We start from the raw sequence: 19,024 nt of genomic DNA on the forward strand, positions 1-19,024 counted from the left end.
TGAGGCTGGGTGGCCTGTGACACTGGCACACTGGGGGGAGAGCCTGGTGTCCCCCCTGTCTTGTTCAAGTCGACGATACTCCAATCTTTCACTCTTATGGTCCGAAATGGCTTTTAGCAGGGTATTGGCATTGAGGCTGGGTGGCCTGTGACACTGGCACACTGGGGGGAGAGCCTGGTGTCCCCCCTGTCTTGTTCAAGTCGACGATACTCCAATCTTTCACTCTTATGGTCCGAAATGGCTTTTAGCAGGGTATTGGCATTGAGGCTGGGTGGCCTGTGACACTGGCACACTGGGGGGAGAGCCTGGTGTCCCCCCTGTCTTGTTCAAGTCGACGATACTCCAATCTTTCACTCTTATGGTCCGAAATGGCTTTTAGCAGGGTATTGGCATTGAGGCTGGGTGGCCTGTGACACTGGCACACTGGGGGGGAGCCTGGTGTCCCCCCTGTCTTGGTCAAGTCGACGATACTCCAATCTTTCACTCTTATGGTCCGAAATGGCTTTTAGCAGGGTATTGGCATTGAGGCTGGGTGGCCTGTGACACTGGCACACTGGGGGGGAGCCTGGTGTCCCCCCTGTCTTGTTCAAGTCGACGATACTCCAATCTTTCACTCTTATGGTCCGAAATGGCTTTTAGCAGGGTATTGGCATTGAGGCTGGGTGGCCTGTGACACTGGCACACTGGGGGGAGAGCCTGGTGTCCCCCCTGTCTTGTTCAAGTCGACGATACTCCAATCTTTCACTCTTATGGTCCGAAATGGCTTTTAGCAGGGTATTGGCATTGAGGCTGGGTGGCCTGTGACACTGGCACACTGGGGGGAGAGCCTGGTGTCCCCCCTGTCTTGTTCAAGTCGACGATACTCCAATCTTTCACTCTTATGGTCCGAAATGGCTTTTAGCAGGGTATTGGCATTGAGGCTGGGTGGCCTGTGACACTGGCACACTGGGGGGAGAGCCTGGTGTCCCCCCTGTCTTGGTCAAGTCGACGATACTCCAATCTTTCACTCTTATGGTCCGAAATGGCTTGTAGCAGGGTATTGGCATTGAGGCTGGGTGGCCTGTGACACTGGCACACTGGGGGGAGAGCCTGGTGTCCCCCCTGTCTTGTTCAAGTCGACGATACTCCAATCTTTCACTCTTATGGTCCGAAATGGCTTTTAGCAGGGTATTGGCATTGAGGCTGGGTGGCCTGTGACACTGGCACACTGGGGGGAGAGCCTGGTGTCCCCCCTGTCTTGTTCAAGTCGACGATACTCCAATCTTTCACTCTTATGGTCCGAAATGGCTTTTAGCAGGGTATTGGCATTGAGGCTGGGTGGCCTGTGACACTGGCACACTGGGGGGGAGCCTGGTGTCCCCCCTGTCTTGTTCAAGTCGACGATACTCCAATCTTTCACTCTTATGGTCCGAAATGGCTTTTAGCAGGGTATTGGCATTGAGGCTGGGTGGCCTGTGACACTGGCACACTGGGGGGAGAGCCTGGTGTCCCCCCTGTCTTGTTCAAGTCGACGATACTCCAATCTTTCACTCTTATGGTCCGAAATGGCTTTTAGCAGGGTATTGGCATTGAGGCTGGGTGGCCTGTGACACTGGCACACTGGGGGGAGAGCCTGGTGTCCCCCCTGTCTTGTTCAAGTCGACGATACTCCAATCTTTCACTCTTATGGTCCGAAATGGCTTTTAGCAGGGTATTGGCATTGAAAGTGGGTGGCCTGTGACACTGGCACACTGGGGGGGAGCCTGGTGTCCCGTTTGTCTTGGTCAAGTCGACGATACTCCAATCTTTCACTCTTATGGTCCGAAATGGCTTTTAGAAGGTATTGGCATTGAGGCTGGGTGGCCTGTGACACTGGCACACTGGGGGGAGAGCCTGGTGTCCCCCCTGTCTTGTTCAAGTCGACGATACTCCAATCTTTCACTCTTATGGTCCGAAATGGCTTTTAGCAGGGTATTGGCATTGAGGCTGGGTGGCCTGTGACACTGGCACACTGGGGGGAGAGCCTGGTGTCCCCCCTGTCTTGTTCAAGTCGACGATACTCCAATCTTTCACTCTTATGGTCCGAAATGGCTTTTAGCAGGGTATTGGCATTGAGGCTGGGTGGCCTGTGACACTGGCACACTGGGGGGAGAGCCTGGTGTCCCCCCTGTCTTGTTCAAGTCGACGATACTCCAATCTTTCACTCTTATGGTCCGAAATGGCTTTTAGCAGGGTATTGGCATTGAGGCTGGGTGGCCTGTGACACTGGCACACTGGGGGGGAGCCTGGTGTCCCGTTTGTCTTGGTCAAGTCGACGATACTCCAATCTTTCACTCTTATGGTCCGAAATGGCTTTTAGAAGGTATTGGCATTGAGGCTGGGTGGCCTGTGACACTGGCACACTGGGGGGAGAGCCTGGTGTCCCCCCTGTCTTGTTCAAGTCGACGATACTCCAATCTTTCACTCTTATGGTCCGAAATGGCTTTTAGCAGGGTATTGGCATTGAGGCTGGGTGGCCTGTGACACTGGCACACTGGGGGGAGAGCCTGGTGTCCCCCCTGTCTTGTTCAAGTCGACGATACTCCAATCTTTCACTCTTATGGTCCGAAATGGCTTTTAGCAGGGTATTGGCATTGAGGCTGGGTGGCCTGTGACACTGGCACACTGGGGGGAGAGCCTGGTGTCCCCCCTGTCTTGTTCAAGTCGACGATACTCCAATCTTTCACTCTTATGGTCCGAAATGGCTTTTAGCAGGGTATTGGCATTGAGGCTGGGTGGCCTGTGACACTGGCACACTGGGGGGAGAGCCTGGTGTCCCCCCTGTCTTGTTCAAGTCGACGATACTCCAATCTTTCACTCTTATGGTCCGAAATGGCTTTTAGCAGGGTATTGGCATTGAGGCTGGGTGGCCTGTGACACTGGCACACTGGGGGGGAGCCTGGTGTCCCGTTTGTCTTGGTCAAGTCGACGATACTCCAATCTTTCACTCTTATGGTCCGAAATGGCTTTTAGAAGGTATTGGCATTGAGGCTGGGTGGCCTGTGACACTGGCACACTGGGGGGAGAGCCTGGTGTCCCCCCTGTCTTGTTCAAGTCGACGATACTCCAATCTTTCACTCTTATGGTCCGAAATGGCTTTTAGCAGGGTATTGGCATTGAGGCTGGGTGGCCTGTGACACTGGCACACTGGGGGGAGAGCCTGGTGTCCCCCCTGTCTTGTTCAAGTCGACGATACTCCAATCTTTCACTCTTATGGTCCGAAATGGCTTTTAGCAGGGTATTGGCATTGAGGCTGGGTGGCCTGTGACACTGGCACACTGGGGGGAGAGCCTGGTGTCCCCCCTGTCTTGTTCAAGTCGACGATACTCCAATCTTTCACTCTTATGGTCCGAAATGGCTTTTAGCAGGGTATTGGCATTGAGGCTGGGTGGCCTGTGACACTGGCACACTGGGGGGAGAGCCTGGTGTCCCCCCTGTCTTGTTCAAGTCGACGATACTCCAATCTTTCACTCTTATGGTCCGAAATGGCTTTTAGCAGGGTATTGGCATTGAGGCTGGGTGGCCTGTGACACTGGCACACTGGGGGGGAGCCTGGTGTCCCGTTTGTCTTGGTCAAGTCGACGATACTCCAATCTTTCACTCTTATGGTCCGAAATGGCTTTTAGAAGGTATTGGCATTGAGGCTGGGTGGCCTGTGACACTGGCACACTGGGGGGAGAGCCTGGTGTCCCCCCTGTCTTGTTCAAGTCGACGATACTCCAATCTTTCACTCTTATGGTCCGAAATGGCTTTTAGCAGGGTATTGGCATTGAGGCTGGGTGGCCTGTGACACTGGCACACTGGGGGGAGAGCCTGGTGTCCCCCCTGTCTTGTTCAAGTCGACGATACTCCAATCTTTCACTCTTATGGTCCGAAATGGCTTTTAGCAGGGTATTGGCATTGAGGCTGGGTGGCCTGTGACACTGGCACACTGGGGGGAGAGCCTGGTGTCCCCCCTGTCTTGTTCAAGTCGACGATACTCCAATCTTTCACTCTTATGGTCCGAAATGGCTTTTAGCAGGGTATTGGCATTGAAAGTGGGTCAGATTTTTTAATTCTTTATGGATGAGTGAGCCATGAAATCCAATATTAAAAGTTTTCTTTCACCGTTCGTTTTACTACACTACTATTGGGATTGAGATTGACTGAGGAGCGTTTTTTTATAAAGTTGGGGCTGACCGAACGCTCACGGTTGACGAGCATTTAATTTTTCGGAGATCGATCCCTTAGAAATTGCGCACGGTTCACAGAGTAAACAAGTCTCTCACATTCGTTTTGGATAGTAGCCTTGCCTGAACTGAGGCTCTCTATCTTAGATTTTCTCGTTCGATTGTCGAGTGTTCGTTGCGAGTTTTTTTTTTCTTTTACTTGATTACATAGGTTGCAGTCCTAAATATTTACATGTGAAAAACATAAAAGTCAATTTTCATTGAAATTGAGGTCAAGCGAAAGGCTTAGGCGAGATTTTGTTTATTAGATGGGACGAGCGTGCGCTTTGGTTTGACTGTGGTACAAGAATGAAGGTTCCCTTTGCATTATGGGTAATGGCGGACTTTTTTGACGGGGAACACACAGTCCTGGTTGGAAAGAAGAAGTTTATGTCTAAAACCAACTCTTCATTTTCCCAATACGAGCACGACATAGCTTGGCAAATGGGCCACAACTCACGGAAATACCGGCTAAACTAAAGATTACCGTGGACAGGAATATTGAAGAGTTAGTGATAAACTTTCCGTCTGGATCGATCCACCAGCCATCGCCAACAAAATAGCACCAAAAAGCGCTTTGAACGATGGAAGGATGGAAGACACGTTTCGTTTCTTTGAAAGGTGCCAGTGACTTGCGGGTATCCGGACTTCATGATGTCCATCTACCACCAGCCGGTTCAAATATCGAGAATAACTACACCACATAAATACAGCATCTCACGACTTCGAAAGTTCATTAACAAAGGGTTACCTTCCCGCCAAACTACGTCACAATCGACTGCAAAATTATTCTTTTCCAGATTCCCGAGGACTTTTAACCATGGACAAAGGCAGTAGGAAACGAGGTTTAGAATTCTGGCTTATTTCGGCGTTTCTTTATACTTCGAAAAAGGTAAGTCACTATTAACATTTACCTTGCACTTCTCTAGATCAACTATAACAATTACCACATTAAAATAAAACATGTACTGTTTACTGTGTCAATTCTTCATTAAATTTCCTGTTTCAAGGGAACAATGGTTGGAAATTTAGCAGTCTACAAACAATATTTACACTTATTTTAACAATCAAATTAATACTACTGACATTGTGGATCGTAGTATAGGTGGTTTGCATTGTCGCTATGTTGCTGGTAAAAACAAAAGAAAATTTGTTCCCAAAGTTTGCATTAAAATGGCAATGAACTAAAAGGAAAAAAATCTTATTGTTCCTGTCAACCAACGTGGTCGCCATGACATCACATGCAAACCATCAATATTGTGAGACAAACTTATTTAAAGATATTTTTAAACTGTAAATGATAGTGGTATCTAATGTATAGGAATTAACACCAGGGATATCTCATCAATGAAATCAATGACGTCAATGAGTAATGGCTGGGTAATCAGTTGATTAGTCATTGACTATTACCAATGATCAATGCATTGTCGATGAGTAATTGATAGGCCACAAAAATTTTCAGTCATTGACTAGTCATCAATTGCCTTGATTTAAGTCATTGATTGCATTGATTACTCATCAATATCATTGCGTGGCTGCAAATGACATTCACATGAGGGATTAAAAAAAAGGAAAACAAGTTGAACGCAACATGAATGACTTTTCAAATTTTATTCATTATGTACAACAGCATCATCATTGGCAGTAACTGCTGTGGTCGAAGTAGCTGGATCTTATCTCTGGATCCTCTATGTTAAACCAGACCTTGACTAAGCTTTTAGTGACAGTACCGGTTTTGAAGGACTTATTAAAAGATAAAGGAATTGTTTTGAGTTCAAAGGCTAAAAAATCAGAACTTGTTTATCTTTTTGATAATGCTCATGATAACACTAGCTCGGAAAGATGTGGGTGCATGATGAAAGTAAAAGTGTCAAATGAAATGCTTGCCTGTACGAGGTTTTCTGCAGCGGCTTACGACAGTTTTATTTTCAATTGCTCTGGATATATACCACTACGCTCAACGGCTTTCAACTGTAAATAACAATTCCTCTACATAAAGTAACATACTACGATTGCACCGCCTGTGCACTACAAGTGGATCCTTATTTTTCAGGGATAGTAAAGCGAGGTCTTGTGCACCTACTGGCGTGAGGATATTCGATGATGAAAGTAAGGTCAGCAAACCAGAAAAGCGCACGTGAAAATCCAGGATATCAACTCTCAAACTTTTTCTAATTTCTGTGATATAAAAATTGCATGTAAACATCACAATTTTTAAATCAGTTTCAACTTCTAAATGGTAGTTATATGACAGGAGTTTACAGGGTTATCAAACATTAACAACTTTTTAAGAATTTGTATGGTTCCTGGGAACTCGGCCTCAAAATTACAGACCATGTAGGGTAGGTCAAGCTTAAAGAACACTTTCAATGGACAATATCAGTATTGTGCAGCAGGACTCCTAAATTTAAGCATTACTTAACTATTGATAACTTGATTAGGGTTAATGAAAGAGCTATGTAAATAAATTCACTAGGTCATTGCCCTTCTGAACAGACCAGGTGGATTTTTTTGCAACAGTCACAGAATGTAGGCCTTGTGTATGGCATCTATGCTAGAGGATCAAGCTTCATAAAAATGTCTACCAACTTGTTGTCAACACAACAAAACAATAGCTATAGCTTTGGGGACTTAGAGAAAGTGTATATTATAAATTAGATAATCATGGAGATATGATGGAATATTTACTTGATCAAATTCCAATCTCAAATCAACATATCTTGTCAGTGGTGAAAATAGGAAACATATTCTGGATTTGTAGTGCCTGGCACTACACCTGTTTCTTACTTAAAGTCATGTCCATTGCTCTCATTTGGATTATTCATCTCTGCGGACAGTAGAAAGGATAAGGATGATAGAGTATTGAAGAAAAAAATGCTCACAGCAGTCATTCTTAACTAAACTTTAATGTGAACATTATTAATTTTGCAGTCTATTTACGATGCCACAAATAAGTTATCAAAGAAAATATTGTATTTTTTGTGTTAACATGTACACTATTGAGTGTTATATGCATACTAATGTTATCCCATTTTCAGGTGAGGGTAGATGCTGCAAATCAATGGTCATAGCTCATTGGCATAAACAGTTCACTTCCAGTCATCTCCATGCATTCACCATTCCCCATTTTGTTGGCTGTGATTCCGGGAGTAATGCCATCACTAACTTCATGTGCTGTACAATTGAAGTGGTACCTTGAATCTTTTTCTGATGACCTCACAGACAACAAGACCTTAGTTACTTCACTCTCATAACAGAGGCATTTAGAGCTGCTTTTCCTTAAGGTAATGTAAAGATACAGAGGAAAAAAAAGCACACAGGCACACAGTGTCACCACTTAGTAAGGGTTTTGAAAACAGACACACTGAGACGGTTGTTAAAAAGCCTTGGAGTGCTAAATTGAATAAACTGGTTGTTTAAAAGTGACCCAAAATGACACTTACATTTGACACAAAATATTCCAGTGAAAATTGCACATAAAAATAAAGATACTTAGAAGATTTGGTATGGACCAAGTGCATTTGTTTGTTTGTTGTTGGTTCCTTATTTAATGACTTTATTCAGGAAATATGCATAATGAGGGGTGCACTGGAACTAAGATCCATGCGCTGCCTTCGGGATTAAAAATATACTTAACAATTATTAACTAACTTCTATCAAGTTTCATGAAAATTGAAGTTTTTTTGTTATTTACTGAAACAATCGTTGAACATGACATTTGCTCTAAGAGCAACTATGTGCTCATAGAGAGAGCTTATGCTGCATAAACACATGGCAGAGACGGACTAATTTACAGGGCTAACATGGTACAAGGTAAAAAAGAAAACTACAAAGCTAAACTAAGAAAAACGAGATGAATGGGAAATAAACTACTGAACTTGCTCAAATAAACGAACATTTGACTGAAATTGCAAATCTGGAGACCCAAACAGAAAACCTTCAATCTTTTTCTTGTCCGAAGCCAGAAGCCATTTATCTCCCAGTATGTGGGCAGCAGAGGTAAATAAAGCAATACGATGAGCAGCAAACATTGGACAGTACAAAAAAAAAGTGCTTAATATCTTCCACAGACCAAATTCCTAATACAGTGGAACCGTGATTTAACGAAGTGCCAAGGGACTAGGGAAATTGGACTGTTATATGGAGGGTTCGTTGTATCTAGGATCTTTTCCGTGCATTTCAAAAAGCTGGGATGAAGAATATTGTTTGTTATACAGAGAAATTTTGTTATATAGAGGTTCATTAAATCGAGGTTCCACTGTAACTCATAACAGTTTGAGTCATTGTCAGGGGGTGGTAGACATCATATTCATAATAATATGGAAAGGGTTACTTACAAACAGTATGTTCTGACATTTAATGCAAAAGGTTGTGTTCATGCAGCTCTTTTAGCAGAATTAAATATTCAATATACTGTTGATATGCTTGGTTGATTTCTAGTTATGAGGTACCATTTTTGGGGGGGTTTGTACTGTAGGTCCTCACTTTCTTTATCCACCACCAAGGTAAAGTAGTAGAACCAATGCCTTATTATTATTATTATTATTATTATTATTATTATTATTATTATTATTATTATTATGCAGAAGTGTAAACATCTATATGCTTGTGAAGCTAAAAAAGCACTATAGAGCGCTATAGCATAACTATAGCGCTAAAGGTCTCTATAGCGTATACTATAGGGCATTATAGGGCGCTTAATAGCGTAACCTAAAGGCCATTGGTTTGTGTTACTATTATTATCATTATTATTATTTTATAAATAATGCCAGCCTGTCAAAATCTCTTTCTCAACCAGTGAAATTGACTTCAACCTTACAGTGAATCAATAACTTCATTGTCAGTTGAGCTAGTTGGCTACAAGTGGCCTACTGCTTGGCAACACTTCTCACAGTGAAGATACGACTGGAGATAAGCACTGGCCACTCACACAGAACCACTTGGATTCATCTGATTAATTTTCTTATCAATATTATTAATCCCACATTCTAGTGTGACATTCAGGCATAACAGCATCACTGAGTTGGAGAGTGTGCAAGCTTCTTTTCCTAAGAAGAATGCCTATGGCTACTTTTAATTCCGCTACTCTTCACGTGTGGAAGAAAAGCCTCAAGACGTCGTTCTGTGGAAGTCAGTGTTCTGAGTGAATACACTGCAAGGAAACTGAGAGAACTTAAACAACAGACCATTGACAAAGGTGTGTAAAATAAAGCATTTTTATACATCACATGGTTCTCATAAAAATATATCACTGATTCTTCTTGAAGGCATCACACCTCCTGTTCTTCAGGGATACTGCAAGTGATGGTCATATTAGTGGTTGAGGTTAAAGAAATATGAATAACAATTAAAATTACTGTACACAGTTTGTGATTTTCTGACACTTCAAATCACATAAGACAGTCACTTGTGTTTGAAACCAGAAATTATCTGAAACAATACATTGTATGAAACAATGCATTATATCAAACGATGCATTGTTTGAAACCAAGAAGTACTGTATATCAAAATTTAATAATGCATTGTTTGAAGCCATGAAGAATATCAAATAATGCATGTGTGAAATCGTCAATTGACATTATACCATGCATAACGTGGATGAATATTGTTTGAAATCATGACTCTAGTTAGAACTCATGACTTGAAATAAAAAAAAATTCAGGCTTGAATGGGATTCGAACCCATGACCTCTGTGATCCCGGTGCAGTGCTCTACCAACTGAGCTATCAACCCAACTGGGAGCTGGTCATATTGTGAGTTCGTTTTTCAGGCTTTCTTTGCGCAACTGCTTATTTTGATCTTTCATTGGCAGTTCAAAATATATGTTTCAATTATTTACATTCATTTATTCATCCTTCACGGGTATATTACGAACTCACAATATGACCAACTCCCAGTTGGATTGATAGCTCAGTTGGTAGAGCACTGCACTGGCATCGCAAAGGTTGTGGGTTCAAATCCTTTTCAAGCCTGAGTTTTTTTCAGGCTTTCTTTTCGCAACTGCTTAAGTTGCGTACTAACTGCAAGGATCTTTCTTCTATTTGATCTTTCATCCGCAGTTCAAAATATATGTTTCATATATTTACATTCAGTTTCACATCTGTAACAAAAAAAAAAAAAAATGACTCTACATACAGTGACATACTACCATTGCACTGCCTGAGGACAAAAAGCAGTCCCTTAGTTTTGTTAGGGTTAGTAAAGCGAAGTGGGCAAACCAGGCAAGCGCACATGAAAATCCACGGTACCCAGGATATAAACTCTCAAATGTTTTCTCATTTTTCTGATATACTTAAAAGTTGATAAAATGAAAACATAATAATTTTTAACTCAGTTTCTTCAAAATGGTAGTTATGACAGGATTTTACGACACAAAGACATTAATCGGTTTCTTTTGTTTCCGCTATGAATAAAAGAATGCAAAGAACGCCGACGGGTTTTTTGCTTAAGGTTTTTCTTCAAAATGAAGCAGAAATTTGCGAAAAAAAATACAGGGCAACGTTTTTCTATTACATCAAAAGCCACATGCAAAATTTCAGCTCATTTGGATGACATTTAAAAAAATGGCCAAAATCGTCACTTACGCCCTTTTTCCATGGAGCCCTTCAATTATGAACAACATTTTTAAGAATTTGTATGGTTTTTGGGACACTGTCCCAAAATTAGACATATCTGTATGGATTTTGAACCATGTTTCAAGGTCCTTAGCTTAGTTGTTCTTCAATTAAACAGTAACAAACCTGGCCAGATTAGTTATGTTAATTGCGTCGACAAAGGAGACGCTTCCTAATCGAGGCTTTGTGCCAATACTGTCCATCATGCCCAGCATGTGCATTCCTTAGCGTGAGAAATCGAGAAAATAGGTTTTATGTTGGTTCCATCTTGCAACGTCACAATAGCACCATGATGCCCAGCGTGTTTCGTACCCAGTACCTACCTATGTACATGTTCCTAACCGCGAGAAATCGAGAAAAGAGGTCATACATCCGATAGGATTGATATAAAAAATAAATATCAAAAAGTGCAAAAATGGTTTTGAAAAAAATACAGAAGTTTCAGGTGTATAACCCTTCTTCAGTGTGGAGAAAACCATGTTTCATACCTTGTACCAACCTCTGTGGACATGCCTGTTCCTAAGTGCGAGAAATCGAGAAAAGAGGTTGAAAAACGGATCAGATTGATATAAAAAATAAATATCAAACAGTGTCAAAATTGGTTTTAAAAAGAAAGGTCCTATTTGATAATGGTTGTATTAAACACACAAATAAAGAAAAAAAACACACCTGCTAGGGTAATAACCTGCACTGGGAAAACAAAGAAGTAACTGGAACTGAGACAATAACCTATTTTTTTGCAACTATACTTACAGGTTCCTGTAATCTTAACACGATTTATGCAACCCAGCTGGGTGCCTAAGGCGACGCACTATAATCTTTGATTACTACTAGTATTATCTTTTATATGTTAGTGTCAATTTATAAATTGGATAAAATTACCAAATGGATCCAGTCCCCTGCTCAACCTCAAAGAGGCCTACAAAATCCTTTATGATAGTTGCTGGGTTCAGACCATTTACAGTTGTTTTCTTTTGTTTCAATGTGGTGGTGAAATAACGATTAAAAAATAACAAAAAAATTACATTATGAAAATTACGGGTAGAATCATATTTTACAACGTTTTGGTGTCCTCATGACACCATCATCAGGTCAAAATATAATGTTGAACAGATAACAAGAATATTAATGTTCAAGTTCAAGTTCAAGTACCTTGAGGCTAGGTGAAGAGTTACAGCCTGAAAAAGAGAAATGACGTTTTATTCAAGTGCTTCCCCATCAATTTGCACCAGAAAAACACACCATAAAATGTCCCAGCTATGTTTTATGGATTGCCTAACCTAGTAAATGACTGAGCTTGTTCGAATCCAGCTCAGTGGTCTGAGTATCTGATAAAAAATTGACAAATTGATGTCAGTTTTTTATGTGCTAGTCCTGTTATTGATTATGAATTGTGTCATAACATTGTCAAATTTGCTGCATGCCTCATGGATCCGGATACTAATTTGTTTAATTTAGTTTAGCTTAGTTTAATGCTTTCACCACAACAATTACAATGTTAATAACAGAGATAATAACCCAAAAAGCTAACAACAAAGAAATCAAAAGTAAGTGGGGGAGGTGTGGCAGGAGAAAGGAACATAACTTTCATCCCAATTGCAACCTAACTCCCTTAAGGTAAGATAGTCTAAAAATTACAAAGAAGGGTACACAATAGACAATTAAAAACAATCACAGGTAGACAGATAAAGTGGGAGAAGACAATTTTGAAAAGACTAGTTTGACCATGTTATGAGGAAATTCATGATCAGTAACAGGACAGATGCATGAAAAAATTATGTCAATTTTCAGAACCATCAACCATGACATAGAGCTTCTAGTTGTAAATCACCATATTGGAGATTTCTTTTGAGGAAAACCTAGAGCTATTCACACTTTCCCACACAAAAACCTTCATATTATTAATTCAAGTCATCGATCATATTTCATTCGGAACAGTATTTATTTATTACAGGGGTCTGTATGGGAATAAAAAACTTATTTCGAAATAACTGAACGATAAGCAAAGATAATCATTTCCCACCGCTCCTAAACGAAAGAGAATTTCTTTAAAGGGGAAGTATCATGGGGTTTTTGATATCTTTTGTTAAAAATGATCAAATAAGACCTTCAATCAGCTGCCAAATAATTTTAGAATGACGAGAGGAAAGAAATCAACTCAATTCTAGAAAGGAAAAACTCGTGATTTGTTCTAGCGCAAATTGGAAACAAAAATGTGAGAACTTGAAAAACATTAGCCCAACATTTTTCAAGTTTCAATCCATACCGGCCTATTCTGTCTCTGGGCAGAGGCACTAATCGTTGAACTGGGGTAATAATTTATAACAAACTTGACAATTATTTCGTTGTTTCTGCTGACAGACAAACATTTTTCGAAAAATTTTTAGTTAGGTGGTTTTCGATGTAAATATTCGGACAAATTGAGATACAAAAATTACGCTAAAAAAGGCCCCAAATGTTTCTTATCTACTACAATTTCATCAAATATTACTAACCAAAAGCTCTATCTTGGTTGAATTCTTCTTCCATCACACTCGACATCATCGGCTGAATACAAAGCTTCAAAAACTGACCAAAAAATTCCGTAAATCGATCGGCAAGTTCGGACAAATTAGCCGTTTTCAAAGGCAATATTTACGTCTATTATCCCAAATCACTATGACGAAAATAGAGCCGTAACCACGCGAGGAGACGGACGATTTTACCCTATTTTCCTTCGTTGTTTTGGTAGCCATTTTGTGAAATGTAACCAGGCATTTTCATGTGTAAGTACGCTGTTCATAAGCAACGCAGTCGACTAAATAAAATAATTATTTTTTTAATATTTTTTTTAACCGGAAGTCTGGTTGTACATATTCCGCTTTGCAATTTTAAAACGTGAAGAATGCGACATTGCTGTTATAGCTGAAACTCCTTTCTTTATTGAATATTTAGGTTCAAAACATGTCTTAGTTATTTATCGCACGAGACCAGACAAAATTATAAAGTTGATGCCTGCAAAAAAATTACCGTAGCCGATTTCCGCTTGCTTATGAGTCTCTCTACTTGATATATCTTTGTTCCGGGTTTATACTTCCGTTTTCGTTTGAAAACAGGTTCCAGATCCGCAGACGAAAATATTTAGCACTACATAATCTATCCGCTAGCACGCGCGATCTCTCTGATAAAGCGATTTTGTTTTGGCAATCTAGCACCACCAAGCATTTTCGAAAAACTGCAGGCATTAAGTATTGCGTGAACGAAATGACTCGGATTTCTGGTAATGTGGGAATTCTGAAAATCCCATAGAAATTCTACATGTTTGGTTCATGCCTTGCTCCCTGGGTACCCAAATACATTGTGATTCAAACTGGACACTCCGAGCAGTAAAAAGGTTTATTGCATGTCATGTTTGTTTAATATTTATATAAAAAAAAGTTTTTTTATTTACCCCTATTTATCACTATTTCTGGATGCTAACGCAACAATCGACATCCAGAATTTGTGAGACTGCCGTCCATTCAGTGGATTAGTTATTAACTAAAATAGCAGAACTGAAGCTGACACTTTGCATTATATAATTGTTTGGTATTGTTTAAAATTGATTCATGTAGCAGTTGCCAGGGACCAGTGCGTGTTACCAGGGTATGATGTTGAAGAGAGTGTGGACCTTTTTCGAGGTAAATTAATTTATGAACACCTTTATTTAAACAGGGCATTCACTCTGGGCATATATTGATTGTCGACATACGGGAACTAGGTTTTACGAGCATGCGTATGTCTGCCATTTTTACGCTTTCGTGAAACATTCGTTTCAGTTTTAAGGATGAAAACAAACCTTGGAGGTTACGATAGACATGTTGTGGTATTTTCCTTTGTCCCGCATTATGCTAAATTATGAATTTCATGCGAAAGAAAATAAATATTTAACTGCTCGAAGAAACCTGAAGCAAAAACAATTTTAAACCATAAGGCAAACATCTTACCTTGAAGCTTCGTTAAGTACTCCAGACCCAAGAAACAAAACCCTCATGAACAGTATGCTTTCTGTAAAAGTTGTGTATAACTTGTTGTACGAGATCGTGGGGTAGGCTTACAAAAACCGTTTGGCTGTAAGTGGAGAAAAGACGTTTATTACTTGATCGCGATTTGATTGGAGCGCTTATGAATAAAAATTATATCAAAACTGAATTTCGCTTCTAATGTTGAAAGCAAACTATAAACTGAAAGTCAGATCAAGAGAGCGACAAAGCGATTAGAAGGTGAGTACGTAAATTATTTTCACTAGCTCTAGCGTTTCCATTTCAAATAACGTCACACGAAGAACGCTTGGATTTTTTTAGTGGTCACTTACTCTAATGGTTAAAAATGGACGACAACCTTAATTTCTCGGAAGTGATTTAAATTTTTACCAAATAACTGAAAGAAACAGGTAGAAGTCGACAGCCCAATTCGAGTTGTCACAAAATTTCTTTCAAACAAAGTGGTCGGGTGAAAACGGCAAAATCCAAGATTTGGCATATTTAATTAGCTTTAGCGATTCAGGAAAACAGGTGAGGTCAAATTGTTTTTGTTTGACTGTGGTTTTCAATCAAGACAATTCGCATGGAACAGCAGGATTAGAAAGTAAATAGAAGGGTCAATAAATCTTGTGTAATTTATATTTCTACGATGAGACCGCTTCTGGCCTGTAATGACCCACTTAGAATTAATTGTTCGTCTTACTTTAAATGCTTGTGGCAATATGTTTGTAAATTGCATCTTCAGTTTCTTTCGGCGTTTAAATAGGGCTTCGATTCTATTTTATTAAGAATGTTAAACTTAAAAAGAGTGGAGAGCAAAACTAAACAAATGTTTTAAACTTGCTGGAAATTTCCATTGCATAAGCTTAACAGTAAGATACAACTCCTGAGCATTCTTAGTAAGCAGTGTGCCTCTGCTAAAGCGTAAGGTTTTTTTTTTTTTAACATGTTTGCGGCAGGGTTTTGGTAAGAAATATGCAGGTACCGGTAGTTTGAATTCAATAAACAAACCGTTTCACAAAAAAAAGCAGTAGCAGAGATTTTTCTCGATAGGTCTTGTACTTGCATTGAATATAGACTTTTCGGCTATTTTATGTCTTTTTTCGCGGTCTTGTGCTCCAATAATTGTTATAGTTAAGGCTGCTTGCCTTAAAGTAAACCATATCTTACAAGGTGTCATTAACAGTAATAATGTTTACGTACATATTAACAATTTAGTGAGTGTTAATGAGCCTTAGTACTAACTGCCTGCATGATGCCGCCAACTCTTATCGCAGAATTCGAAAGCTGTTTTGGCAAGCACACATCTGAATGGTCGCTCGTCTACATCTGAGATAAGCAAGCTGATCTCAAGCAATGTCGTCTGAGGATAAAACGATTAACGATTTAAATAACTGGCTTCCCTTAGGAAAAGTTGGACTGGTGGGGATCTCTCCGATATTTCACAAGAAAAAACCCTTCAGTATATTGCATCGCAAGCAACTGAATGACAAGCGAATCGTTCTGAATGTGAGTGGAAGAAAGTTTGAAACGTGGGACCACAATTTAAAGAAATACCCCGCCACTTTATTGGGGAGCAGTGACAGGGAATGTTTTTACGACTCACAAAAACAGGAGTACTTCTTTGAAAGGGACCCTAGTTTTTTCCGCCATATTTTGAACTACTACCATCACGGCAAACTTCACTTTTCTCTGGAAGAATGCGGAGAGTTTTACGAAGACGAACTTAATTTTTTTCGTATTCCAACCGATGCAATGGGACTGTGTTGTCTTGAAGAATATGCCGACGCTAATACGAGTGGAAACCGAGATTCACCATCAGAAGAGAAACCATCTTGCGAATGCGTCCCTCTGCGAAAAACATTTCGGCAGAAACTATGGTTTACGCTTGAAAATCCACAATCTTCCACTACAGCCAAAATATTGTACTACGTTACTGGGGTAGCGATTATCCTTAGCATAATAACAACCATAACTGAGACAATTCCCTGTGGTGACAGAACATGCGGGGAAGAATACAAGAGCGCGTTTCAATATCTTGACGGAACTTGTGTCGTGGTTTTGACCTTGGAGTATTTAATTCGTTTGTTTGCGGCACCGCACAGGTGTAAATTCGTCAAAGAATTTCAAAGCGTCGTAGATTTAGCAGCTGTGCTTCCATTTTATCTTGACTTAGGACTAAAAAGCGCGGGAGATTTTGATGCTTTAACAATTTTACGTGTCTTTCGCGTTTTTCGAGTGTTTAAAATGTCCCGGCATTCTACGCGACTCCAGGCGCTGGGATCCTCCATAAAGAACTCTTCCTCGGAGCTTGGTTTCATTTTGTTTTCCTTTGGACTGGGTGTGATTATATTTGCCACAGCTGTGTATTATGCTGAGCGACAAGTTGAGGGAACTACGTTCGCTAGCATTCCTGACAGCATGTGGTATGCCATTGTTACCATGACAACTACGGGGTAAGTTACCGGAGCCTTGCATTTATCTTTTTGCTTCCCAGAGGATCAATCTAAGAAACTGTATATAAGATATTTTCTCTCGTAAATATTCCGTTGACGAAAGTAGGACTACAGCCGATGACAGGCCACGTAAAACGACAGAAACAGACACTTAAACGGCCACACTTAAGAATTTCATCCACATACTTTAACGTTACAACCGCCTAAACGTTACAAACTTAAAAGTTAAAACCGCCTTGTACAGCATAATTAATAGCGTCGCTTGAAAGTCCTCCAAATGAGAACCAGTTACCGAAGTATAAAAAAAACTATTGACGGTTACCGCTCAAGCAATGACAACTAGCGCTGCAGGAAAGTTGTTTCTTTTCCTGTTCGCACTTATAACACTAACAGTTGTGGACGTGATTCCTTGAAACAAAACAGTTAAAAACGTTTGAGGAAAGCGGCGTGTTAATGTACAGTGTGGTACCGATAAGTGTGGCTTTTAATCCCTCTCGCTCGAAAACAAAGTATTGATTATCCATTGTGGTCTAAAATGCGCCTCTGGTTTTTATCGGAATCTTTAAAGGTGCTGTTTCTCAAGGCACTTTTTTCAACGCTATGGCGAGGCAAGCCACGAAAGAAATGGCGCGTGTAATACAGGCAGTGTGCGCTGCTTGGTCGCGTTCCACCTTCGCGCCCTTCTCCCCCTCATCTTTGGGGCCTATACTAACATCTTCTATCCCAATTAATTTTTTATAACAGTTACGGGGATATGTCACCGGAGACTGCATTTGGTCAGCTGATGGGCAGTGTGTGCTGCTTGGTCGGTACGCTGGTGATTGCGTTACCTGTGCCTATCCTGGAAATGAAGATGAAACTGGTGCAGAAGAAACCTGCCGGCAAAAACGAAGATGGGGAAGATGCAGAACAAAATGGGGGGCAGGAAGAACAAGTCTAAACACTGCTGTCGTTTAAAGATCCTAGCGCCGTCTTGGGTCTGGATATCCAGCGAAAACTGAGCAAGAGGAACAGAACGATGTTCGATCAAGTTACGCTTTTTCAAAACCAGTGTGGACTTCTTCAAGCGCGTTTCCCACAATTTACATGTACTAGCTTGGGCATGGGTCGCACTTGGGAAAAGTTTTCATCTTTGCCGGCTAAAAAACCACAATTACTTCGAATTCTGATTGGTTCAGAATGTGTTGTCTATTGTTTGGTTTACTATATGTTAACGACACTCGAGAGATCTATATAGCAATCATGCAAACTGAGCCGGCCGTCCTTCTCAACCAGCGGTAGGGTAAATGTCTGTACCGGGCAGGAACAATCGCATCAGCATGAACCTAAACAAAAGCTAACGTTAAAACGTTGATGTAGATGTTCAACAAGACTGTTCACTGACTTCAATAATGCAGTAAGTAAGCATTCAGTAAAAGGGTTTCGTTACAAAACATTTTGTAATTGGACTCTTGGGATGTGCGCAAATTAAAAATTTCCTACAATAGAATTTTTTAATTATTAAAACAGCGAAAATTTTCACCAACGATCGATTATTCTTCTAATCCACTTTAAAACTCTGCGATACGGAGATCTACTGTCTGATAATGCCCGTCCAATTATTGAATGCGTGAGTAATTTGTACTATTACCGTAGAAACCGATGAGTACATTGCGCAATAACAAGTCTGTGACGGACGAAGGGGGGGGGGGGGGGCGAAAATGCTTTAATGAACGTTTGATTGCAAT

The 19,024-nt window shown here is 40.8% G+C and overlaps 1 protein-coding gene, 1 long non-coding RNA gene and 1 other non-coding gene across 8 annotated transcripts; 1 reads left to right on the forward strand and 2 right to left on the reverse strand.

Annotated features, from left to right (window-relative positions):
* Positions 1-4,574: 4,574 nt before the first annotated feature.
* Positions 4,575-18,998, forward strand: LOC146468428 (potassium voltage-gated channel protein Shal-like). Of its 6 annotated transcripts, none has more exons than XM_085124511.1 (6): positions 4,575-5,118; positions 6,280-6,340; positions 7,265-9,423; positions 14,434-14,499; positions 16,119-17,297; positions 18,042-18,998. In XM_085124511.1, the coding sequence occupies exons 5-6, from the start codon at positions 16,198-16,200 to the stop codon at positions 18,235-18,237; spliced, it is 1,296 nt and encodes a 431-aa protein (XP_084980637.1). In that variant the 5' UTR covers positions 4,575-5,118; positions 6,280-6,340; positions 7,265-9,423; positions 14,434-14,499; positions 16,119-16,197; the 3' UTR covers positions 18,238-18,998. The 6 variants fall into 6 exon arrangements, with proteins under 6 accessions (XP_084980637.1, XP_084980640.1, XP_084980639.1 ...); XM_085124514.1 differs by having other exon boundaries at positions 6,280-6,335; XM_085124513.1 differs by lacking the exon at positions 6,280-6,340 and having other exon boundaries at positions 7,265-7,510; positions 9,231-9,423.
* Positions 7,657-13,700, reverse strand: LOC146468429 (uncharacterized). The gene is made up of 2 exons (XR_014867480.1): positions 10,228-13,700; positions 7,657-9,997 (listed from the first exon to the last, which is right to left on the reverse strand). It is a non-coding gene; the product is annotated as an uncharacterized LOC146468429 (long non-coding RNA).
* On the reverse strand, positions 9,887-9,959 carry Trnap-ggg (transfer RNA proline (anticodon GGG)). The gene has a single exon. It is a non-coding gene; the product is annotated as a tRNA-Pro (tRNA).
* Positions 18,999-19,024: the final 26 nt, after the last annotated feature.

Source organism: Pavona decussata, unplaced genomic scaffold (assembly GCF_977016875.1).
Source record: "Pavona decussata unplaced genomic scaffold, jaPavDecu1.1 SCAFFOLD_130, whole genome shotgun sequence".
Taxonomy (NCBI): domain Eukaryota; kingdom Metazoa; phylum Cnidaria; class Anthozoa; order Scleractinia; family Agariciidae; genus Pavona; species Pavona decussata.

Excerpts from the sequence above, each read along its gene's own strand:
- LOC146468428 (XM_085124511.1), top strand. The coding sequence starts at position 16,198 with ATGTCGTCTGAGGATAAAACGATTAACGATTTAAATAACTGGCTTCCC. Across the intron at positions 17,298-18,041 it reads GTTACCATGACAACTACGGG|TTACGGGGATATGTCACCGG; the intron begins GTAAGTTACCGG and ends TTTTTATAACAG.